The 26,255-nt window shown below is 39.2% G+C and overlaps 1 protein-coding gene across 1 annotated transcript in view; it reads right to left on the reverse strand.

Annotated features, from left to right (window-relative positions):
• Nucleotides 1-26,255, reverse strand: part of NEMF (nuclear export mediator factor) — a 1,922,187-nt gene that overhangs the window by 767,508 nt on the left and 1,128,424 nt on the right. The window contains exon 20 of the mRNA XM_044074284.1: nt 1,474-1,531. Within this exon, the coding sequence (XP_043930219.1) occupies nt 1,474-1,531 (58 nt within the window). The remainder of the gene's footprint in view (nt 1-1,473; nt 1,532-26,255) is intronic.

Genomic DNA, 26,255 nt, shown 5'->3' on the forward strand with positions numbered 1-26,255 from the left:
CCTCTCTCTCAGAGACTTCTTAAATTAATATCAATTATTACTGCTGGGTTAGCTTGGATGACATCACTTTTTGTCACCTGACTTTAGTTTTCAAGCTAACCCCCCTTTTGTCAGAACTAACAGAATGTAACATCTCTGTATGAAAACTACATATCTCTCAGATGTTTCAAGATCTTGGAAGTTGTAAAACAATAAAACACTTTTATATTTTAAACCTAGTAATTATGTCTCTTTCAAGATAATACAAAAACTTCTAGCTCTAAACATTGTATCTGCTTCTGCACTGACAGTGAGAGACAGCATCTTGTTTATGGCCCAGCTATACAGTAACTTAACCTCAACTATTTTTAAGTTTTGCAAGGCAATCTTCTATGTTCCCGTAGGGTACACTGTGGATATATCTTTGAAGCTCAGTACTGTACAAAACCATGTTTAACACACACTTTTGTATCATCAGTTTAATATACACATAACATACAGTTCTAATACATATAATTTATTTACAAAATTCCAGATAGCTGGGCTGGCAGTGTCACAGTGGGTACTTTTTCTTCCTAGCTTGGTGTAATGACCCTTAATGTCAGCATCAAGTAATGGAACGGTTTCACTGTAAAGTAAAGCAGCAGTGCCGTACACCATGAATGGATTAAACCAACTCTACAGATTTTAACTTTCTAGATTCAGAGCTTTCTGGAAACTGTTTCTTTCTGTATTCACATTTAATTCTTTATAGGTTCCTATTAACAGAAACTGACATTTTAATTTCTTCTAGCTAACAATGTCTCATCATATTTTACAGTTCTACTTTTCATCCACATAGAATAATTACTATAAAATAGTATTCTTTGGAAGGTGGAATAAAATGACCATACAGCACTTACTGGTGATGTTCTTTGGAGATGTCATTTATTTACAAGAAAATAGTATTGCCAATTAGCTGTTATGAATATTACCTGTAGTAAGCTGCCTAAAATAAGTAAACATTTTATTTATACTGCTGAATGAACAGGCCTAAAATAACCAGCATGTTCTCTCTCACACCTGGACTGGCCCTTTAACAGCAATGATACAAGTTTGCAACTCAGCAACCTACAGACATTAAAATGTTAAAAGATGAAATTCCTAACCATTTGTATGCATTTCTGCAGCAATGACAATTATGGAGTACACCATGATGATGTGGACATTCAGGAAAAAAATGGTTGGGCCCACTTCCATGAAGCAATAAAAGTTGTCTTGTATTAGAAATATTGTTTGTACACATTTTGCAAGAATAAACCTCAACAGCGTATCATAACATGTCACAAAACGGAACATTTTCTTTCCCTCCCATTCAGCAGTATTAAAAGAGAATTAACACTGGCAGTTATTTCAAGTACTACCAATAGGACACCCAAAGCTTATCTATTAGAATTTCCTTCACAAATACATCTTAATTTTACAACAAATACTGAAGGCCAGCATTAATATTACCTCTAATCATAAAGCTTCCTGTTGTCAAGTATTCACCGGTTGGTGCCGTTTTAGATACCTAATAAATAAACATTAAGAATGCAAAAAATCATTATATTAATTTCAAACTGAATTGCAAACAGATTACAGCAGACATGCTCCACATTAATTCAACATTCACCTTCACTTTCTGTTGCTTATTAGGATAGCAAATTCCCTGAGATCAACAAACTTATATCTTCTTGTACTTACCAGAAAAGCTAGAGAGAGAAAAGTACAGTTTTGTACCTACCATAAATGTAGATGTTCGAGTGCTCATACAGCTGCAGTCATAACAGATGTGTTATCCTGCCGTCAGGCGGGTCCTCGGTCGGCCGAATTCCAAAGTCTAGGTCCGGCGTCGGTTGTCGTCGCTTCCTCCCTGACGTCAGTGCGGCAGGGGTATAAAAGAGGCAGCCGACACCATTTTCTTCAGTTTTTCTTGCCCCAGATGTCAGGTGCCCCCAGAAGGAAGGCAAACATAATGTTATGCAAAAGTGCAATGCTGATAAATCAAAAACAGTAGATGCAAGCAAATACACCATAAAAGAATACCCCAAAAGGTTATATGAAAAGGGTTTGTCATAAGGCCTGTCCTAAGAGGGGTTGGAGGGAGGGAAACCTGGACTGCAGCTGTATGAGCACTCTAACATCTACATTTATGGTAGGTACAAAACTGTACTATGTTCATCGTGCATACAGCTGCAGTCATAACAGATGGGTAGAATCCCAAAGCTAAGTAAGGGTGGTAGGCACTAAGTGGAACTAGGAGGGGCTAGGATGCCCTGCAGGACTGCTGTGGCAAAGCCCGCTCTAGATTTAGAGTATAGTGGGAGGTGATAGTGCTTGGAGAAAGTGTGCACTGAACTCCAGGTGGCTGCTTCCAAAATATCCTTGGTAGGGACCCCCCTGAGGAAGGCTGCAGAGGTAGCTGTGGCTCTGGTGGAGTGGGATCTGATGCATGCAGGCACAGTTTTTCCATGAAATGAGTAACAAAAGCGTATGCAGTGGGCTATCCATTTTGAAATTGTCTGTTTGGAAATAGCCTTTCCTTGAGCACCTGCAGCATAGGACACAAAGAGTTGCTCAGATTTCCTGAATGGCTTTGTCCTGTCCAAATAATAACGAAGTTGTCTGTGAATGTCCAAGGAATGTAGTAGTCTTTCCCCTTTGTTTTGTGGATTAGGATAAAAGGTAGGTAAGTGGATGGTCTGATTCAAAGCTACACTGGAAATTACCTTTGGCATAAAGGTAGGGTTGGTTCGTAAGGAAACTCTGTCCTGATGGAAAATGATGAATGGTTGCACAGCCATGAGGGCCTGTAGCTCCGAAACCCTGCGAGCTGAGGTGATAGCCAGAAGAAAGGCTGTTTTCCATGACAAGTACTGTAACTCTGATGAAGAAGCTGGCTCGAAGGGAGGAAGGGTCAGCTTTTCCAAGATGAAGTTGAGGTCCCAAGCAGGAACTGGTAGTTTCCTTGGGGGTTTTATATTCTTTGCCCCTCTGAGGAACTGCCTTAAGAGAGGATGAGAGAATAAAGGAGGATCTGTGTTGTATTGTGCAGAAATGGCTGAAGCGTGGATCTTGATGGAGGAGAAGGAAAGTCCATTGTTTAACATCTCAGCTAGGTACTTCAAAATTTGAGGTATATTCAGTGGCGGATTTAGGCTTTGGCGCAGGGGCGCGCGCCTCCCCCTTTTTAAACTGATTGTATAGCTTGGCTAGGACATCGGAAAGCATACATAAAGTAGCTTTTAAAAAAAAAAAAAAGTACGTACTTATTTGGTGTTGGCTCCTTTAAGGAGGATACCAGCCACGCGGAAGTGAGCTCATGGTATGTCCAGCTGGCTGCGAGCGGGAAATGTGCAGTAATGATCGAGCGAGTGGAAGAAAATGACAGTCGCAAATCATTTAATGGATTATCGCTGCGAGCGGGAAATTTAGTTGGACTTGAATCACTTGATCAGGTAAGAGAGTGTGTGAAATGTACTTGGTAGTTGGACTTGATCAGGTAAGAGAGTGTGTGGATTATCGCTGTGAGTATTACACTTTGTGTGTTTGTGTTGCTAGGCACAGGTGTTCACTGAACTGTTAATCTTCTACTTATTAATAACAGAACTCAAAGAGAGACACTCTTAAGTACTAACAGAAAAAAAAGTAGAGAAAAAAGGTGTGGAGAAGACATATGCCTTCTCCACACCTTTTTTCTCTACTTTTTTTTCTGTTAGTACTTAAGAGTGTCTCTCTGTGAGTTCTGTTATAGTCCAGGCATGATGTCAAGAAGCCATGCCATCTTACCATTACAGTGGCATCAGGATGAATCCTGTCTTGGCAAAACAAGTGTGACATATTTTATTTATTTATTTTATTTTACATTTGATAACCAGGAAAGTCCGTCTGGACTGGCAGTCCTTTTTCAGCAGAGGTCCGGGGAGAAAAGCCTGTATTACTCAGCCAGTAGGAGGAAGTAAATCTGTTGTATAATTCATACTAAAGTATCAATAAATGTCAAACCTCTGAGGTTACAATGATCATGCCTGCTGAAACATTTAGTCCAACAGCACCAGTCTACTTTTTCAATATATTTTTCAGGACCAATATAAGGGTAGGTTGTCTTTTTTTTTTTTTTTTTTTTTTACATTCTAACTAGCTACTTCACCTGAAATACTATGCATTTTTGCGTCATTTACAGCAAAGTTAAGTTGTCAGTAGCTAGCCCGTTCAGTGGTGCAGAGGGATAAAGCTTTGACTGTGAATCAGATGTCCTGAGATCAGTCAACTGGGTGCTGAGGAAATCAGCTGGTGTGGGATTCATTAGCAAATGCCATCTCATCCATGCATGGCTAACACCCATTAGAAGTAAGTACTGCATCATGAAATAAACAAGGGCCAGGGCATACTCACCCACCAAGGTATGCTATTTTGGAAAGCAGTCATCATTTAGCTCATGTGCAGAAACAAGACTGAATCATTGGAATGAAGCTGTAGGATACCACACGTTAAGCTGCTAATCATGTCAACAGGGACAGGTAAAACCTTGGAAGATTGTTTGACTTTGCCATGGGGAAACAGTGAGTCAGCTGGATAATGGGGGAGGGGTGAATAATCAAGTAGTGGGAAGGCAGCACAACAGGAAAAAGTTATCCGTTCAAAAGTAACTTCTGAATTTGTGTGAACATGAGGATACCTCATGTGAACCTCCTCTATGCCTTCATACTCAACTTTACCTAACAAACAAAGTTTTCCTCAGAAAATACTCTCTAATAATAATGTGTGTATTTCCTTCTCATTACAACTCTGTTATAAATCATTTACTGTCTCAGCTCACTTACAACATTACTTCACATTAATCTTCATTTTGTGTATTGTTTGAATGTTTCTGAATTTTGAGCTAAATGTTTTATCTACTACTACTATAATTATTATTAGCATTTATGTTTGTGTGTTGTTGTCTGTGCTGGAGTTGTCTCCCCTTTCCTCATTTTCTCCATTGAAAAAATGTTAAATCCTGTTATTTTGGCCCTGGTAAAACAAACTGCAAATAAATAAATATTCACATAAATGGCAGACTGAGCAGCTGGTGGCAACTTGTTCTGATACACACACACACACACACACACACACACACACACACACACACACACACATTCTATAGTTTCTCAAAAAAAGATACAGAAAAGACTACTTGACTATCCTAAACAATTATATTTAGCTTTACTTTATTCAAGGTTATCAAGAAATGCAGTTAGAAAAGTTTTTCTGGAGAAATTTTGGACTTCCACTCAGTGGATAATCAGTTGCTCCCCATGTGTCTCCTTGATAGCTGGGTCTAATAATGCCCACTTTGCTACAATTAGAAGATAAAGGTACTTGAGGTTGGTATCATACTGCTGCAGAGGGATTCATTTCACCTACTGTATTTTTCTTCCTGATCCTGGAAACAACACAGGACATGCAGTGGGCTTCAATTCTGAACTCTCTCTCACTTCTGAAAGTGGCTGACATCAGCAGGATTCTCCACCCACCCTCCGGCAATATTGTATGTGTTTCTCTGGTCTTCACTGGGGAAATCAAGCCACATGAATGTACCCTGAGTATTTGCTTCCCTCTTACCCACAAGAATGGGTATGACCATTCTTCCTACTTGCATCATCAAGTTTTTGAGCCAAACTCGGGTCACCTGGGCCATAGTCAGGATTCTATCCTTCTATACCTCCAGTGCAGGGTCAGTTAGAAAAGTTTTAAAAATAAAACTTATGAATACATATCTATCTATATATCTATATATAGACACACACAGTAAGACCATAAGATTAGTTGTGAATGCAGATATTTATATAATAAGGGAGCCTGGCCTGTCTACAAAGCACTATTGGTTGACATCCCATTTGTGTCATCACTAGTATGTGACCAAACAGCCTTTCAATGTAAAGATAAATGAATGGTGTAACAGGGATTTCCCCTTTCCCCATGTAGGCACAACTTCAGGGTTGGTACATGTAAGTGCAAAGGAAATCTGAGGCACATTCACCTGCACTAAAATGCTGAAGACCACACTGCCAAACTTCTGAATTTGCCTCCCCTGCAGGACCCATATTAGCACTTGTTCCTGGGCTTTAAACTGGTAGGGATATTCAGTATTCAAGACTTTTGGACAATGTGCTTATTAGCATTTTGGTCTTCTATATTATTTTACTGGGATTATGCATTTTAGGACTGTGGACTTCAACCTTCTGATAGTAAACCATATGTATTTATGGTTACCTGGCAAGTCCGCAAATCATGCATCATTTCTGATCATCTCATAAAGATGTGATAACAAATGTCTGAAGCTTCCCAAATGAAAATGGCAGTTTGGACACAAACATCCTCAGAGTGTTTTGCAGGATGGCTGCACCCCACATTCCCTTGCCACTTATATATACCAACATGAGGAAAGGGGACATCCATGTTGCACCATTAATTCATATCACAATTGGAGGCTTCAGTCTTCTGATAGTAAACCTTTGTGTGTGTGTGTGTGTGTGTGTGTGTGTGTGTGTGTGTGTGTGTGTGTGTGAAAATTTATACATATGACACACTCACAAATATATTCAGGTGTCATTTTTGAAGTAAAAAATCAGCTGATTAAACATTACCATCTTTTTTTTTCAATGCAGGATGATTAATAGTGGGGTTCAGGGATTTTTTTTTTTTTTTTTTACATGTTTTTGTCGATAACTTACATGTCAGTTAAATGTCATGTGTGTGTGTGTGTGTGTGTGTGTGTGTGTGTATGTATGTGTATATATATATATATATATATATATATATATATATATATATATATATATATATATATATATATATCTCCTGTGTAACCTATAACCTAAAGCCATACAGTTTCTTATTGTTTGAAAGATGGTGATGCAGTTCTTAACATTTCTGTATTTTTTTAACAATGGAAGTGGCTAGATGTTTGCAGTTTGCTTTGTTAATGCTGCCCGGATTGTGTGCATTATGTGTAAATGTGTATCACTCCTGAGTGATGTAACAATAATTACCTCAGCAGAGCACAGATTTTGGAAAAGTTGCCTAGTTTTTTAATGAGACTGGAAAATGTATGTACCATTCTTTGCAAATGTTCCAGAACTTGTCTGCTGTTTTAAGTGTAGTGGGTAATGTAGACAGAGTTTGCACTGTTCAGTTTTTAAACCTGCAATGGTACATTGGAATCAAAAGTAGTTTCCCTTCTGTGGCAGTGTACAAAGTTTCCTGTCTAGTAGAACACTCTAGTATTATAGCCTTAGAAAAGCAAAGTGCAAGGTGTCAATACAGATAGCTATCCTGGAAAACTGGAAGCATTTTGTCTGGTTCATTATTTGGAACTGGTCATTTTCAGATATTTATACTGATTGGTAATGTGTTAAAATCATGGTGCTTGGGACACTTTTATAGATTAATTCTGATAAATCTGGCATTGCCGTGTCCAGTTTTGTTTTGAACCCACCAGTTGCATATTTAGGTAAGCAGACTGTCAGTAATAGGACCTTACCAAATGATGCAGCACCTTTTAAAAGTTCCATTGGTACAGACTTTGTGATTTGACTTCATACCTGTGAACAGAGTTTAGTAGCAGCACTAGCTGGAAGGGGTACAATTGAATGGTTCGTAACCAGCTGGTTTGTCTTGTTTTTTGGGAGTTGGGTAGGTGGTGAGTTATCTTCTGCAGTCTGCCCTGTACTTGAGACTTGAATAGCCTGGAGAGAGCATGGTAAGTTGGGTTTTTGGCAGAACCTAGGACTAGGGTATATATGGTATGGTAAATGGATTCCGGGTTTGTTTTTCTAATCATATCAACCAGCTGATTAGTGACGCCTATAGAACAATAGCATAAAAATGCTTACAAAGTCTAGGAAATTGGAAATGAAGTCATTGTTTTTTAGTTACAATAGCCCCAAACTTGAGTATGGAATAACTATATGGAAACCATATAAGAAAATCATGAGTGAACTGTAAAGACCCCAGCGAAAATATACCACGAGCATCAATGGAAGTGAAAATTTAAGTTACTGTGAAAGACTAAAATATCTTAACATGGTCTCAGATATTTAAGAGCTGATCTTATTCAGGTATATATGGCATTTAGAGACTACCTCTGGGAATATTTAGGGTTATTAAAAAGTAGTAGCGAAACATCAGACAACCTATTTAGAAGATTCTATAGGAATGAAAAATGTACTAATTGCTTCTCTAAGAGAGGAACTGATGCATGGAAGAGATTACCATATTACATTAAAGCAAGTACTAGTTTAGATATTTTTAAGAACAGTCTGGAACTTATGAGAACTATTTTGGTATATTGGCAGGCTAGAATGGCATTATTGCCCACACTTGAAATATTTCTGTGTATGCAAAATCTAAAATGGGAGAACAAAGGCCCAGAAATCGGGGAAATATTTAAATATCACTTTTTTAAACTTAGAAAGATGTTGGGATAAGTGGATATGTGTTAGCATGCATTTTCACTGTTTAAGCAAAGCATTTTTTCCATGTTTAGGATTCTAAAGGCTGTGTTAGTGTACATATGGTCAGTCTGATGCCAACTCAAACTGTAGAGAGGGGGTTTATTTACATCTGACAACACATTAAAATCAGTGGCTTTCCAAGGAGTATTTGAATGTTGCAGCTGTTCAAACCAACAATTTTATATATGTGTGTAGAAACAGTCTGGTTATCACAGAAGTGGCGGTCTGTCTGGGGATGGAAAGGCAGCATAGCTCTTGACGGTATCTCATTATGAGGAATGTTCTTCAGTTTGTGAGTGTTAGCTGTTGCCATGGTATACAATACTGAATCATGTTAAAACAGGAAAACTGTTAAATAAAATAAATGTTTTCTCATACTTATGCTATGAGCATCCTAGATGAAGCTGTTAGTAAATGTTCGCCACTTGCTCCATATTGTCACATTATGTTCTATATTTTGGAGAAGAGGGGTTGAGAGCTATGGGAGGCAGTCAGTGGAAGAAAGCAAATGGCAGACTTTAGTCTGTGTAGGACATATTGTTTAGACCTAGTATCCTTTTAGTAAGGCTTCTTTGTGGGCATTCCAGTTGCATGTGTCCGGACAGATACAGGCCAAAGGGGGCATTATCTCAATGACTGGCCTAAGGAGTGCTGAGTAAAGGAGGGCAGTGACATCCTAGATCTGGACATAACCCATTTCTTTAAGCTGTTTGATATAGAAGCACTTTCTTACATAAGTAGACATACTGGTCAAAATTTAGGTCACTGTCCAGATAAGTTCAGAAAACCCAAACAAGTCTATTCTTAAGGTCTTATTGTCATCATAGTTGTTCTCCTGAGGTAGATGACTTCCAAAGGATACAATAATGCATTTACTGGCATTTCATTTTGGTCCATGATTGTGGCACCAGTTGTTTGGGACAAACCGTCCAGTAGGATGGCTGTGTAATTTGGGGTTCAGTGACTGCTCCTAACTTGTAGTCATGTGCAAACTTAGTCATTCAGAGCCCTTTGGTATTGACTTTTACTTCAGAAAAGTATATGTTAAACAGGAGAGGCCCCAGCACAGAACCTTGGGACTCCACCAGTAGCTCATCTCTTTCTGGAGGTAACTTTGTCAATTTTGCTTTCTTGCATCTCATCTGTGAGCCATGTGGCAATCCAGTAGGTGACCATAGTTTATTCCTAGTTTATTTAGCTGTTCTACAATGCCTGAGTGGGGGATTGTGTCAAAAGCTTTAGCTAGGTCAAGGTATGCAATGTGTACCATTTTGCTTTCCTATATTGCACTGGTGACCTTTGCAAAAAAGTACATTAGATTTGGTAAGCATGACCTGCCCTTGACAAATCCAAACTAAAATGGAAACAGTATTCGGAGGGTTGTTGTTTCCTAATAAGGCTTTCCACAGCTTTGCATATTAGGCTGGCCAGACAAAGTAGATTTTGTGTTACTGTCCTTTGGGAAATGCTACAGTACTTAAATTTGGTTTTATACATTGCATATAATTTAACTGACTGTTTTTAGGAATTTTTTCATAAAATGTGTATTTCCTTAACTTGCAATGTTCTTTAACTAACTGAACTTCACTTGCACACACAAAATTATTTACATAAATTAACTTTGCTGGTTTCACATAAATCATTGTTTACTTAAATTACTTACATTTGCTATGGGTCTTGGGGTGATATCACCTTCACTGGGATTCTTTGCTATGTTATCATAATGCTTATGTCAGGTATGCCATATAAAAGAACTATGACTTCATATGGGCAACCAAACATATCCTCTAGGTATGTCTTGAAACAACTGGTAATGTCTGCTAATATGCTGTGTGCTGGATAGGAGTTATGTGCCTCCACTAACACTACCACACCAGGTTCACTGGATCATACGAGAATATTAGGCTAACTGTCATGAATGGTAATTATAAGGCTAGCTAATAAGCTGAGATCAGAATCAAACCCAATACTTTGTGTCTGAGGTGAAAACCTTAACCATTGTGCTCAATCGACCCACCACCCCCAATGCTTTGCAAATGACTGTATGTTGCTGTGTTTTCACACATGCTGATACAATATCTTAAGGTGATCCTTCCACATCCCCCTTCCCCAGTGTTTTGCTTTCCTGCCTCCCCACCTCACTTATCGACTTTCCAGACTGCGCCCCCCCCCCTTCGTAAAATCCTGGATCCGCCACTGATATTTATTACCCAAGGATTCTGTCCCTTCTTTTGATTCCAGGCACAAAATCGTTTCCATTTGGCGGAGTAGGCCTTTCTAGTAGAAGGTCTTCTGGCCTCCAAGATGACATCCTGCACCTCCTTGGAGAGGAGAAACTGTTGGAAAATCAAGGAATTCTCCATGCAGCTAGATTTAGAGTTTTGAGATGGCTGTGAAGAGTTTTGTAGTTGTGCTGGGACAACAGAAGAGGGACTAGAAGTAGGATCCATGTTGGGGAATGTGTACCAGTGTTGCCTTGGCCAGTCTGGAGCAATGAGAATCATTTTTGGCCTCTCTGCTCTGGCTTTTAATAGAACTTTGGGCAGCAGAGGAAGAGGCGGGAAGGCATGTCAATGTTGCCCAATTGAAGGAAAGTGCGTCCACTTTCCAGGCCTGTGGATGATAGGTCCTTGAACAAAATTTTTTCAACTGGCAATTTCTGTGGGTAGCAAAGAGATCTATGTCTGGCTGTCCCCATGCCTGAGTTATCTTTGTGAAAATTTGAGGATGCAACTTCCATTCGTGTGGATCTGTCATATTTCTGCTTAGGTTGTCTGCCAGTGTGTTTTCCTTCCCTGGCAGGAATTGTGCCTGTAGTTGAATTTTCAATTCCAGTGCTGTGTTCCATAGGGTCATGGCTTGCCTGCACAGGGGTATGAATGAGTTCCCCTGTTTGTTTATGTACCACATCACTGTGGTGTTGTCTGTCCTTATCAATAGCTGGCCTGGATGCAGTAGGTCTTTGAAGGTCATAATAGCCTTTTGCACGGCTAGCATTTCCTTTTGGTTGATGTGAAGGAGCTTCTCTTTTCATGCCCATTTTCCCTGAATGCACTGATCTGTCATGTGTGCTCCCCAGGCATAGTCTGAGGCGTCTGTTGTGATGATTTGAGTTGCTTGAGGTACACAGAAAGGAAGACCTGTGTTTCTTTGGCAAGCTTGAGCCCACCACATAAATTCCTTTTAAAAGCATGGAATGAGTGGTATAATTGCTTCCAAGCTGTGACTGTGTTGAGACCATAAGATTTTTAGGTACCATTGAAGTTTCCTCATATGCAGCTTTGCACATGGGATTAGTAGGATGCAAGATGCCATGAATCCCAGAGCCTGCAGGACTTTCCTTGCAGTTAGCCTGGTGTAAGTTGCCATTTTTCTGAAGTATTGAGACAGTTGCCCTTGCTTGTCTGGCGTGAGGTAGGCCATCTGGGTGGTTGTATCCAAGCTGGCACCCAGGAAAATTATTTGTTGAGAGGGTATTAGTTTTGATTTCTTTTTGTTGACTGTGTATCCCAGGAAGTTCAACAGTTTTATTACAAACGCCAGGTGCTGCAGTAGTATGTCCTTGCTATCCGCTTGGATCAGGCAGTCGTCCAGATATGGGTAGATTTGTATCCCTTGTAGTCTGCAGAAGGCGATTACTGATGCCAGGCATTTCGTAAACACTCTGGGCAGTAGATAAGCCAAAGGGCAATGCAGAGAATTGGTAATGGGTTGAACCTGCAAGAAATCTGAGGTATCTTCTGCAATCTTGTCTGATAGGGACATGCAGGTATGCCTCCTTGAAGTCCAATGTTACCAACCAAGACTCCTTGCCCAGCATGGGAAGAAGCTGCTGTAATGTGAGCATCTTGAATTTTGGCACCTGTAGATATGTGTTTAGGATGGATAGGTCTAAGATAGGTCTCCAATCTTTGTCTTTCCTTGGTACCAGGAATAGTCTGGAATAAAACCCTTGACCTTGTTCTTTTGCAGGTACCTCTTGAATTGCTTTCATGTCCATGAGAGCTGAAATTTGTTTTTGTGCCTCTGCCCTTTGATTTTGTGGCAGGTTTGGCATGCCTCTCATTTTGGAAGGGTGTGAAAGTGGAACCTGTAGCCTCTGTCTATAATGTCCAGAATCCATTTGTCTTTTGTAACAATATGCCAATTTTTTGAGAATAATGTCAGTTTTCCGCCCAAAGGTGCTGCCATTAAAGCTTTGCTTGGCAGGTGTAGGGGGAAGTCATTGTGTCTGTTTTCTAAAAGACTGTGATCTATCTTCTCCACCTCTTGGGGTTGGTGCTTGCCACTGTCTGGCTCTGAAAGATCCTTGAGGTTGCCCTCTACCCCTTGGACGCCTGTATCTGCCCCTTTGAGGTCTGTCCGTGGCTCGAAAGGACCAATTTTTTGAAGGCCAGTTTCTGCTGAAACGTGGAGGCTGTACCTGCAGGAAATCTTTCACTGTTTGCATTGATTTCGCTTTTTCCTCCATTTTCTTCAGCACCTCCTCTGCTTTAACACCAAACAATACATCTTTTTGAAGAGGTGCATCTAATAATTTAGCTTTGACATGATCTGGTAAGGTTTGCTCTTTGAGCCAAGCATGCCTACATATTAACAGACCCCGTAACAGCAGCTCTACATGAGGCCTCTAAAGCATCAAAACCACACTGCAAGGTATGTTTACCCACTTGCTCTGCACCATGCAACAAATCCTGCAACTCTTTTAAATCTGGTTGTGTCATCTTGCTTTTCAGCTGAGATATCAAAAACTGTTGATACTTTAACATATGGAACTGACAGTTTAATGCCCTCATGGTTAAAGTGGCCGAGGTGAACACCCCCCCCCCCACCTTTCTAAAGATCTGGAATCTCTCTCTGAAGGTAATGGGTTTTTAGCAGTAGAGGCCTTAATTCCCTTGGGACCCTGTGAAATAGTTTCTGGGTCAGCAGTATGGCTTTTATATAGGAACTGGTGAGAATCAGGAACCCAGTAATACCTATCTGGTTTAACAGGAGCTGGAGGCAAAGAATCAGGATTAAGGCTGGCTTCTGTGTACACATCATCCAATATATCTAAAACAGGAGTGACAGCCAGAGGCCTATGCTGGGGGAGCAGAAGAAATTCCCTGAGCCTTTTCTTGGAATCTGAGTAATCTTGGCCTTCTCAGTGAAAGTGTCCCCTCAAAGTATGCAGGGTTTCCCCAAAAGAGAAGTCCTCAGGGGGGGAGACCGAGGGAATACACTCATCTGCATCAGAGTCTTCGAATGGAGAATAGGCACAATCCTGGTCCTCAGATAGTTCTGAGGTAATAGAAGCTTGATCTGAGGAAGGGTAGTTTTCCTCTAATCTGGGCCTTTTGTCAGAGGGGGGTTGAGAACTCCTGATAAGAGTAATCAAATCCTCAGCCATTTTAAGCATCTGTTTTTTAGGCATGGTGCCTTGAGAGGGTGTCTGAGGAACCTGTTTTTTGGTTTTCATGGCTGTTTTAGATTTAGTGAAGGCTTTAATAGAGAAGGAGGAAGGCCTGAAGACCCCTTGAGAAATGGCAGGCCTGTCTAAATTCTGAGTTTCCCCGCCAGGAGTGGCGTCGGTATCTGTAGTAGGAATGGGGGCCGAGGAGCCTGCGACCTCGGGTACTGAAGACACCGGTAATGCATTGTCATCGGTACTCAGGGGCTGCGTAGGTGCCTCGCTGAGTACCGGAGAACCGGTAGTCAGCCTTAGCGTGGTGTCAGTAGGTGGTGCGGACCTCGTATGTCGGTCCTTATCTTTGCGTTTTTTGCTCAAAACTGGAGTTGGAGTATCCGACAGCATAATATAATAAAATTTTTTGCCAAAAAAGTGAAGGGCGAACTCCGCCCAAAGCTTAATTGTGCGTTTGTTGAATCTAGCACAAAAACGGCAGGCCGAGACGTCGTGGTCTGGGCCTAAGCAAGGTATACAGTAAGAGTGGAAATCCTTATGCGGTATTTGCTTACCACATGAAATAGAATTATTAACTTTGTCTGACATCGGTCTGAGGCAAGAAAAGTTTCCCCAATGGGGTACTTAGCTTTCAAGAAGACTTCGGCTGAAATACTTTCGTAAATCTCAGGAGCTGGCCGACCGGCACTTGCGAACTGCTTCTGCTTCGGGCACCGAGCGGCAAGAAAGACTGGAGAAAATGGCGTCGGCTGCCTCTTTTATACCCCTGCCGCACTGATGTCAGGGAGGAAGCGACGACAACCAACGCCGGACCTAGACTTTGGAATTCGGCTGACCGAGGACCCGCCTAACCCATCTGTTATGACTGCAGCTGTATGCACGATGAACATCATTGCAATGGTTTTAAGATATTCTAGGATCATTATTTCATTTGTGAAATAAATATATACCTACTGCAATTCACAGATCACCCTTAGCTCATTCACTCCAGAGGAGCTCAGGAAGTTTGCTCTGTAACTTCCAATGGGCGGAGCTTAAGCCTTTTGACAGACTCAAATTATGTCCTTATATTTCAAACAAACATTCGTATGTCTGGAACCACAGGGGTTATGAAAGAAATATAAATGGCAAACCCTTCAGCACAAACTATTTTTAGTGGTAGTATTCTTTAGGTTCTAGGTCTTAAACTGAATTTTATAAGGCACAGTAACTATTAACATTTGTAATATTTCTAAACAACTTGCAATATCTCAGCAACCTTTCAAGTTACACACATGCTGGCAGCAGCATTTTGTTCATCTAGCTGAGTGTTTTCACATGAGGATAAGGAGTTCTGTTTGTGTTACTTGGTTGTTGAGACATTCAGAAAAATGTGAAAATTACATCTATATAAGTAAATTAATATAATAAAAACAACATTTAATATCTCTATCTGCCCTAGACACAGGTCAATTAATGGAGTTGAGTTTGCCATTGTGTAAGCTTTAAGATGAAATCTTTTAAAACCTTGTACATAGTATGGTTTTCGAATTACTGATGCAAATATGAACCAGCAATACTTGACTCCTAGAAGCGTCAGTAGGAGTTAACTGCAGATGTCACTTGGATGTAATGAGTTAGTAGCTGTGATTGGTTACTTTAACAACTTTATTGAATTATGATTTCTGACATAGGCAAAGTTACATTTATATAAAAAAAAAAAACATATTAACTTGTTCACAGTTAAACAAACATTACACATCACATATATTCCTATGTACAATACAATCAATCCATCATTACATAAATTCCAAACTAAATGGTAAAAAGGACACACACAGACATACCATTCATTAAAATTGCAAGAAAAAGCCCAGCCAAACTAGTTTTTATTATGCAATACCTTAAACTTCCTGCAGAGGGGCCCATGGGGTATATGCAAATAACCTCTTATGGATTTCAAGTATTTCAGCAAAATGGCTTCTGAATGTCAATGACTTTTTTTTTATTTTTTTAAGTTTTTACCGTTACATTCAGGCCAATAAAGCCAAACCCTACTAGCTGAGGACAGGTGTGTTTAGGGCTTTTTATTGATCTCATCAGCACATGTGCTGCCTGTAGTGGAGGTTTGTTTGTGTGTCTGCAGTGGATACTTGCTGTGTGTATTTTTTACCCTTTAGTCTGGATGTTAGCTGGGATATTTTGCAGGCACATTAATCTTTATGGACATCAGCTGGGTTTAAAGATCCTGTGTTTCTGAAGTATATCCACTTACGTTGTGTTGATAAGGTCAATCATGTTCACAGAGTGGGATTTGGCTTTATTGGCTTGAATGTAAACATTAAAAAGTCAAGAACATTCAGCTGAAACACTTCATGTCTTTAAGGGGTCATTTGCATATAGCCCATGGGCCTCCACTACAGAAGGTTTAAGGTATATCACCGTGAAACCTCTAGCCTGTCTGGGTTTTTCTTGCAGCTTTTCCTGAATGGTTTTGTCTGGGTGTCCTTTTTCCCATTGGTTTGGATGTTAGTTGGAATATTTTTCAGGCACCTTAATTTTTATGGGCATCAGCTGAGATAAAGAGCCTGTGTTTCTGATGTATAACTAAACTATCCACTTGCGCTGTATTGAGTCAATAAAAAGGCCAAAAGATGCATATCCACAGCTAGTGCGGTTTGGCTTTATGAGTCTGAATGGCAACCATAACAATAAAAAAAAATACTATTTCAAATACAGTTGTTTTACACTTTGATTTCCATTTTCTAGCAATTGTTTGGCAGTCATCAGAATTAAACTTAACAAGGCCCTGCTATGTCTACACAACTGAGATATTGTATCCCAGCTAAAAAAATATCCTTAGTTACATCCATTTGCTCACTCAGTATTTCTGGCACAGTACTCTGCAGGGAATTTTTTAAGTCTGCCAACTCATTATACTTCCACAACATTTGCTCCCCTTTACTGCCTTCTTCCCCATCATGCCATCTACCTGGAAAAAAATAAAGTCTGCTTGGTCTATAAAAATACCTACACAAACACTTCAGGCAAAAATCCTAAATCTTCTAAACATTGTTGCATATCTGGGAGCCATACATGCATCCTCCCATTGTTTCTTTGTGAATTGCTTATCCAACCTGTCTTCCTAATGTTTACTAACCTTCTCTGATTAATTCCTATAGTCATTGTGCAATATTTTATATGCCCTACTAATTATCCATTTTTGTAACAGCAGCTGCTGTTCTAGATTCAACTAAAAACTGTATGAGTGCAGGTCTATCACTTAGGATTCCCCTTTCGCTTTCTCTTTGTCTATACTGTGATATCAATCCCTGACAAGAAAGGCAGTCTCTAGCCTGCAGTCCAAATGTCTTTTTGGTCTCTTCCCATTCTGTTACCTTTCCCACTGTAATTATTCATTCCCAATACCTCGTTTTTTTTGTCAGTTTCCTACAGTAAATTCTAGCCCCCTCTTACCTATTTACTGTACCCCTAACTGCACTCATTCCTACTGGCAGAATCTCCTTTCTCCTTTCCAGTGTTGGCTAGCTTAGCTTCTTATAATTCTTTCTACTACTTTATAAATATAACATTTTGTATGACTGTTATTGTTCTTAAGGATCTGTATCCAAAATTCCACTCTCCCCTTATTTCTTGAATTTCCTCCATGCTTCCTCGTCATCTCTATTTCCACTTTGAATTGTAGCTTTCTGTTTGTGTTCTATACAAGAGCTTTAACTTTGTAGCTCTAAAATATCCCTTCAAGTCAGGTTGGAAGGATCAACATATCTCACTTGACTCTTACCCTCTTACCTTCCCAAATAAAATCCTTTAACTTCCTATTAATGTCTATCCACAAACTTGTCCTCTGGTTAACAAAAGTATGCTTGACCTGTGTATAAAAGTAAAAGGACTAAAAACACTTTTACTGCTTGCATCTTGCTATCCATAGCTTCCAGTTTCATAGTTTTTGTATTATCTTTTATTTAGTCTCTTCCATATACCCTTAGCTGCCATAACCAAATCCTTTTTAACCCATACTCCTAAATACTTCACTTCATCATATCCCCACAAGTATGGGTATCGCTGAACCAATTCATGTGTGGGTACATAGTTTACAGCTATAGCCTTTGTTTTAGCTTCATTAATTTTATATTCCCAAAAGGCTAGTTTGTAACTGTCACAGAACAATCCAGAACACTGAGATGTCCTTTTCTGGTTTTATCAGGTACAAAATAATATCGTCTGAAAATAAAGCCAACTTTTCTTAATTATTACAACTATTATATCGTTGACTTTCTGAGGCCCTCATTTTCTTTGCCAGTGGTTCTAAATAAAACACAAATAACAAAAAGGAAAGAGGACACCACTGCCTGGTTTCTTTGTTCAGACAACATAGAGAGGAATCCTCCCACTTTGAGTTGTACCTTCGATCCCTCATATATCCTCCTAAGTAACCATGTTATTGTATCAGGGAATGCAAATGCTTCTATTGCTCTAGTCATAAAATCCCAGATTATTCTGTCAGCTATTTTCTCTGAATCAATAACCACCACCAACAGTGGCATTTTCTTACATTCTGCATCTGTTTGCATCATCACTGTTCTACTGATGTTGTCAAATGTTTGTCTCCCCTCCACAAAACCACACTGATCCATATTTATCACTTTTGGGAAGACCTCTGTCATTCTTTTAGTCATAGGCATAAACACTTTATACTCATGGTTTAAAATTGAAATGGGCCTATACGAAGCTGGATCTGATGGGTTTTTACAGACTTTAGGTATTACAGCCACCACAGCCTTTTTCAAGGATGTTGATGGTTTCCCTCCTTTTAAAATACCGTTAAAGAAAACCTTCCAGATCTTTTTCATTTTCCACCCTCCAAGTTTCCAAACCTCCACAAGAATACCATTATTCCTGGAGACTTTCCTGCAGATTGGTTATACATCACTGATTTTATCTCATCTCATCCTGAGACAGATAAGCTGTGCCTTATCTACTTCTAACCTTAGCATATTTAGGTTTTCCATAGATATCTCCATTCGCATATCGCCTACTCAGAGGTGATCTCTGCCTAACATACAAAGCTATGTCAAACCCAGAGCTGTTGGACATGCTCCACTTAAAGAAATCCCAATCCCTCCGAGCTACGCGCTCTAGCGACCTAAACCTTGTCACCACAATAAACAGAACATGCCGGAGGGATAGATTCCTGTCCCAGAGACTTCCCATACTCTGGAATAAACTACCTATCTATATCAAGCAAAGCTCGTCATTAGCAATCTTCAAGAAAAATCTTGATGACTGGATGGGAAATAGGACATTCACCCCAGGGATCACCTCTGTGCTCGACAGTGGCACAGGAAAATAATTTTCTTGGGTGGCAAAAGCCAGGGTACCTTTTTGGCTGGGTTTGTTTAGGCCCCAGGGCCAATAGCCTAGTACCTACCTATGAACCTACTTGTGCTTTTTCTTGATTCCACATTTCTCTGCTTTAAACGAATTTCTATAAAATTTCTGAAATGTCTCTAATACCTCTACAGGATCGCTGGTTATTTTTCTTGTTACAAAGCTGCCTAAGTTTGGCAACAATCTTTTCTACTTTCTGCTGCCTAAATCATTGTACTAAACGTTTTTGAGCTTTGGAGTTATCAAAAACAGTTACTTGGCAATCTTTCTAAACTCATGCATATTATCCAGGTACTCCTTATTTTCTCTTTCAAACTCTGCAGTTAATCCTCTTTTTGTTCTGTGAGACTCTCCTTATTCTACAATACTGTAACCTTTGTCAGCCCCTCTTAATAATTCTTGTTACTTCTTAACCATACTTCTTTTTCTTTTAATTTTTATCCTATTTTTAAAATTCATCTTCATTTTATCCTACTCACTAGCTATAACTTCTGAAGTGCTTTATATCTTTCCTAATAACTTCCAAATAATTTCTACTGCCCATTCCTTAAATTCCTCCCTTTTTATCAGGTAGGAGAGGGAGCTCCAGTATCTCATTTTCATGTCATTACCCTGCATTTTTATTTAAGTTACTACTGGAGCATGATATGAAATAATTGTAGGATGTGTCAAAGCTCTCAATTAAATGCACATGTTCCTGTGGAATATAATTTATGTCTGGTCTCGCCCAGTTATTCTACCTTGGGGAATATGCAAATTCTTTCACAGTTCCTACTACTGAACTCACATCTTCCATACCAAATATTTTCATAAATTTCTTCAGAAATCTACCCTTGTTTGTTAAAATTTCCCCTATGCCCCCCGTCACGATGCACCCTCACTGTTGCAAACCAACCTCCAGCCCCCACCTATAAATAATATTCCCTGTTGAAAGCTGATTATTTCTTCCAAAATTTTCTTAAGCTCCATAATAGCAGTTTTAGGTGGAATATAAATACATACCAGCATACTCCTCTTCCCTTGCCAGTAGCCCCTTATTACTACAAATCTACCATTATCACCCCTTCTGTTTCTATTAGAACTACCCTAGCAATTAAACTACTCCCCTTTTCCTTTGTCCCTGATATTCTGCTGAATATTCATCATGATATCCTTTCTTTGTTAGCTCACATGCTCAGTGCTTTCCAAGTGTGTCTCATGTAGCATTGCTATATGCTCTCTGCATTTCTTAATATAATTCAATGTTCTTTCCTTTTTGTCTATACCTGTGAGATCATTAACATTCCATGATAATATGGAAAGTGTCACCATTATAAGAAGTTATTATTCCCACGTGTTATATATGCCAACTTTTTAGATGTCTATTTCCAGCTTTTGTGACATATGCACCCACTAATATTTGACAGGTTGATCTTTCATACAGTTGTTTCTTGACATCCTGATTTGAACCTCTGTCACACTTTACAAGACTTTTTCTTTTAATACGAAAACCTTCAAAAAAAACACACCCCAAGAGCTCCCACATAACCTAACTTAATACAAGCACACATGTACAGCTTCATATAATTAAGTTTAACCCTCCTAGAAGGAACAATTGTCCTAAACAGACAGTTGCAGACACAGGCACTATCTGACCTTAATTTAAGGTTATCCATGCTAAGATGCACATTACTGCCTGTGTCCCTACTTCCTCTAATTGCGGTTTCTTTTTATCTTTATTCCCCTTCCACATGTGAAAAACAACATGCATGGTTTCAGGAAACTAACTTTTAGCCTTAAAGACACTTTGGTTTTTTATTGTATTATAATTAACTTGCCTCCATGGAAACATAAGAGAAAAGAAAAAATGCAGCATTCAGCTCCAGGCTCCTACAGACACTCTTTTAATACTTTAATCTTCTGCCACAGTTTTGTGAGGATCAGTTCTTTCTGCTGGTAGGATTGCATGTTTACTAATACATATCTTGGCTGCTTTCTCATGGCCAGGTTTGAAGCATACACATGATGTGCCCTTTCAGTTAACAAATCGTGCTGTGAAATATCAGTCCAGTTGCTTATCTGTGCCTTCATAAAATTAATACAGTCTGTTCCTTGCAGTTTTTCCTGGTACAGCAGAAAATCTCAGGTTTTTCCTGCTAGTTCTATCCTCTAATTCTACCACTTTTTAAAACACCTCTTCTTGAGCAGTCCCACATTCAGCCAGCTTTCTCTTCATTTTGGCCACTGATTTTTGCAATTTATCAGCTCATCTGAATAGCTGTTTAAAACTTGTCCCCCTCAATGTTTCATTTATTTTAATCAACTCTGAGCACATCTGACTTATTTTTCCTCTAGTTTACTGGTAGCCATGTTTTGCACAAAATGTGGAGCTTGAACTTCTTTTTGTTGAACAGTTGCAAGAGTCTCCTCAGTCAGTGTTTTCTCATCATCTTTTCGAGTGGGTTTTGTTTCAGGTTCTGTAAGTTTATTCTTTACTGGCATCCAGGCAGTGTACTTATTAGTTGGCAACTGAATTTATCATAAGTGCTGGAGTTCCTGGTCCTTCTCTTTCAGTTTCTTTTTTCACAATAGAAGAATTGAAGTTAAGCAGTTGATCAGCGTGCAGCTCTCTTGCATGTCCCGTGATAGGCTACTTTTGACTAAGTAGTTTTAAATTAATGAACAATGCATATTATTTTCTAATTACCAACACTTACTTAGGCTCAAGTAATGTTAGCTTTGAAGTCATTCTGACATTGTACTCAAGAACTACATAAAACTCTAGAATGACTTTCCTGATAAGTTGAGTTACTTATGTCTGTTTCAAATTATTCTTCTATTATGATGCTCTGTTTGTGCAAGGGCAGAGCATATGTGTACAGTTCCGGAATCAAGGTTTGGAAAAATGGCTTTGGCAGTTAAAGCTGGACGGCCAGCTAGAACAGTAAACACAAAGTAGCCAAACAGCTGAATAAATGGAGATGGAGTAATGTGCTGTGGGGCTGCCACAAAAATACAGTACTATCAAACAAAGGGCCATGACATATACATTTCTAGCACCCTTTGAAAACATATGTTGATCATGTGATATTACTGCATGATATAAACACCTTGGGAGGAAACAAATAGCCAAACAGGGTTAAAGGCTATCCACTAATCCCAAACTTCAATACCAAAAAAGAAGCAAATAGTTTGAAGCATAAAGAAACAGTATCTTGAAATAAAAACATAAAAAGGAATGGTCTACAAAACAGCAGAAAATACAGCTGTATAATGTGATCACTAATAATAAGAAATGACTATAGTACACAAAGTTATAGTTGGCAGCTTGGACTCACTGCAGACATTAACAAGCACAATAAAGCCTCAAAGGGTTTCAAGTGGAATAATAAGAAAGCAATGAAATGAAGCTCCCACAAGTTCCCCAAATACAGACATTTAGTAATTCATGAAGAGGTGTGCTAAAGTAGTAGCTATAATAATTCAGGTATACCACTTTCACAGTTGTGGTAATATGCCAACAAGTTGCTTCACTTTTGGGGAAAAAAGCACCATCTAAGTCATGATATGCAGTATCATCTACATTAAAATATCCAGTCTGATAATACCATCCTTGGAGGGGGAGAACAAAACATCTAGTGAAAAGTGTACAGTCATCACACATTGTCTCCACGAATTAACACCAATTTCAGGTACAAGGCTAATTCACTGTACTGTCAAGATAGAAATGGTGGCTACAACCTCTTCAGCCTTATCAGCATTCAGCCCACTCACCCATCGCACTGCACTCCTGCAATTAGCACATTTTTCTGGAAATGGTCAAATGCAATACATGGGTTTATATCAGTCCATCAAAATGGCTGAATATCGAATACCAGATGTTCGAACTGTAAAATTCGAACACTGGTAATCGCAAAGCCACAGCCCACCAAATTCTTTCCCAGGGAAAGAATTCGGTGGGCCGTTTCTGTGGCTTCGCGAGTATCAGGACTGTGGTGGGAAATTACGGGTAGGGTTCAGGTAAGTGTGCGATTGTGTGGATGTTAGGGTTAGGTGAGTTAGGGCACGGGTGAGGTGGGTGTGCAATAGTGAAAGACTTTAGGGTTAGGGTGGGATAGGTGAGTTAGGGTTAGGGTACGGGTCAGGTGAGTGTGGGATAGTGATGGGCCTTAGTGTTAGGGTTTGGGTTAAGGTAAGTGGATAGGTAGTAGTGTATGTACAGTTTAGTGTAGGGTTAGATGTAGGATTTTGAGTGTGTGTGTGTGGATTGATGTTGTTTTGGTGTGTTTGTGCTGTGTGTGTTTCTTGGAACAGCGATTTTTTTCCCCTGGGGAAAACAAATCGCTGTTTTAAGACTTCAATGTTTTTGCAGTTTGTGGTTTGAAGTTCGAACATATGGTGTTCGAACTTCAGGCGTTTCGATGAACTGATATAGACCCCAATACAGTGCTGTGAGAGCTACCAGGTCTAAAATGAATGACAAAACACTTATTTTCAGAATTTAGGATCTTTTTCTGGAAAACAGCTAATCCAATATGCTGTCTTGATGAACGAGCATTGCCTTAAAAGGGACATGAATCACAATACATCAGATTCACTAGAATAAAGCAAGAGAACTAAATGTACAGAACAGGGACAAAAATGACTATGGCACTTATTTCATAAATCACAGTATGACACTTCATTGTTCTTGTCTTCACAGAGCTAGTGGGACAGAAATGTCAAGCTGTATGAAAAAGTCAGGTCGAGGTTCCAGCCATGCATATCAAGCTCTCAGAGCTAGAATCAGGGCCAAAGATGAAAATAATTTGGTAACAAAGGCCCAAAATTCCGGATGGATTTTAAATATTGTTCTTATCCACTTAAAAAAAGTCGCAAGATTAACAGGTTTTGCATTAGCATGCATGTATTGAAGGAGATGAAATAGGAAACTCAAAAGTCTGTCATTTGTTAGTGATGACAATCCTCAATGGACAGTTAAAAAGTATGGTTTCACCAAGTATCTCTAGGACAAACTGTGCAAACTTGACAACATCTTTTGGCACTATATCCAACTTGCATATTCAGTAGTCCACAAGTGTACAGAACATTGTATCTGCCTTGTAGATGGTCGTGGATGATATGCCACCCCCCCAAAGAAGGATGTAGCGGTAGCTGCTTTTCTAACAGAATCAGGAACATAGCCAGAATTCACACTTCGTACTATGGTGCCTCCTTGCTTGTTCATGTAACACATGACTGTGTTGACTGTGTTGTCTGTGAATACTCGAAGAGGACCAGACTTCCAGATATGTGAGAAGACCCATAAACAAAATACAAATACACTTGAATACAGATGTGATGTCATACCTTTTATTAGACCAACACAGAGTTTGTAATTACTCAAGCTTTCAGGCTAGCAAGACTCTCATCAGAAGTTACTAAGGTACTGATGTTATATACGGTGCTTAAAAAGGAAATTATATCATTTCTTTTCTGTTGGCTAAAAAAACACTCAAAAAATGCCAATTTGGCAAAAATGAACAGCTCAGACATTTAGTATGACATTCACAATGTGTGTGTGACAGCTTGAATCTTTAGCAGACCAAGTCATGCCCTACCATAAAAATCAAACGTTTTGCATGTCACATAAGAGTTAATGTTCATTTAGCAGAGAAGATTACAGCTGAACAGACTGTGTGGACACTTAGTGATGGAAAAAAAAGAGTAAAGAGACGTGTAGGGAGATTAGTTAAATCCAGAGAAGGAAAAAATAAGTTCTAATTTTTAGTCTATCTAAGTAAGCAATGCTTATAAGACAGTTGTTCCGATTTACAGCAATTAAGAATTTGCAAAAATTTCCAGTTCATTGTAAAGTGATATGTTATGAAAAACTGCAGGTACTACCAAGACAACAAGATATTGTTACAATATATGGATGTTATACTCAGTTCATACATTATAAAGGCTGTGGTTTAGCTCACTGAAACAGAGAGAGAGAGAGAGGAAGAAAACAAGTTGACATGCCAGTCTAAGGAACTCAAAGATCCAGTGAACAGCAGCAGCAAAATTGTGTTATACTGTTAAATTTGTGAGAAATTAAGGCCTGATTGTCAAGCGTGCAGTTACTAATGTTCTGACTACCTTGTGTGAAAATAACTATAATAACTAAATAAAACACAGGTGCCACAATACAAACCCCAATAATCTCAGTTACTGTTAATTTTCTAAGGTAGTCACCAGTTTGGCATCAGCGTAAAATCATAAAATCGAGCATTACCAAAAAAACAGAAACACTTGTTACTCTTCAGTGCACCTTTTGTATCTACTCTTTGTTAGTTGCTCAGAGGAGAAATTCTTAGGTGCTATAGTGTTTCATAAAAAGAATATCCAGGTTCAAACCACTGACTGTCAGACTGAACAACTGAATTAGCTTAATCTCTACTGCTCGTCTTTCCAAAGGGGTACAGAAATGTCCTTGAAAAACAATAACTCTCACTCCTGATACAAAAATGATCAAAGTGGGAAAAATATGTCGTCACTGACATGTCAGTCATTTTGCTTGTAATGGTGGGTCTATGGGCATTCACTCTATATTTGAGTGTCTGGCCTGACTTCTCCAATATAAACTGTCTCTAGATATTTCCAGTACCTGATTAGATAAATCACATTTTTTAGCAGTGCATTTAAATAAACCCTGTACTTTGAAAAAAAAGTTATATATTCACCATAGCATTCTGTGTTGTCCATTTTCCTTCTTCCTCAACTGATGGGCTCAGCTCCGAGACTCGGATCTGACTTGGCAGCTTCTACCAGACCATCGGATCCCTAGAACTCTTGAGCTCCTCCTTTTACCCACAATGCCCCACCAACCTAACATACCTTAGATCAAGTTTGCTGCCCCCAGATATAAAGGGGAAAATTATTACAGAAAATACCAGAGGCAGGAAGAACAAAGGAAGCTGGAGCTCAAAGAACAGAAGGTCCTGTACAACTCTTAG

The sequence above is a fragment of the Protopterus annectens genome, chromosome 6.part0 (genome assembly GCF_019279795.1).
Source record: "Protopterus annectens isolate FY-2018-M chromosome 6.part0, PAN1.0, whole genome shotgun sequence".
NCBI lineage: Eukaryota > Metazoa > Chordata > Ceratodontiformes > Protopteridae > Protopterus > Protopterus annectens.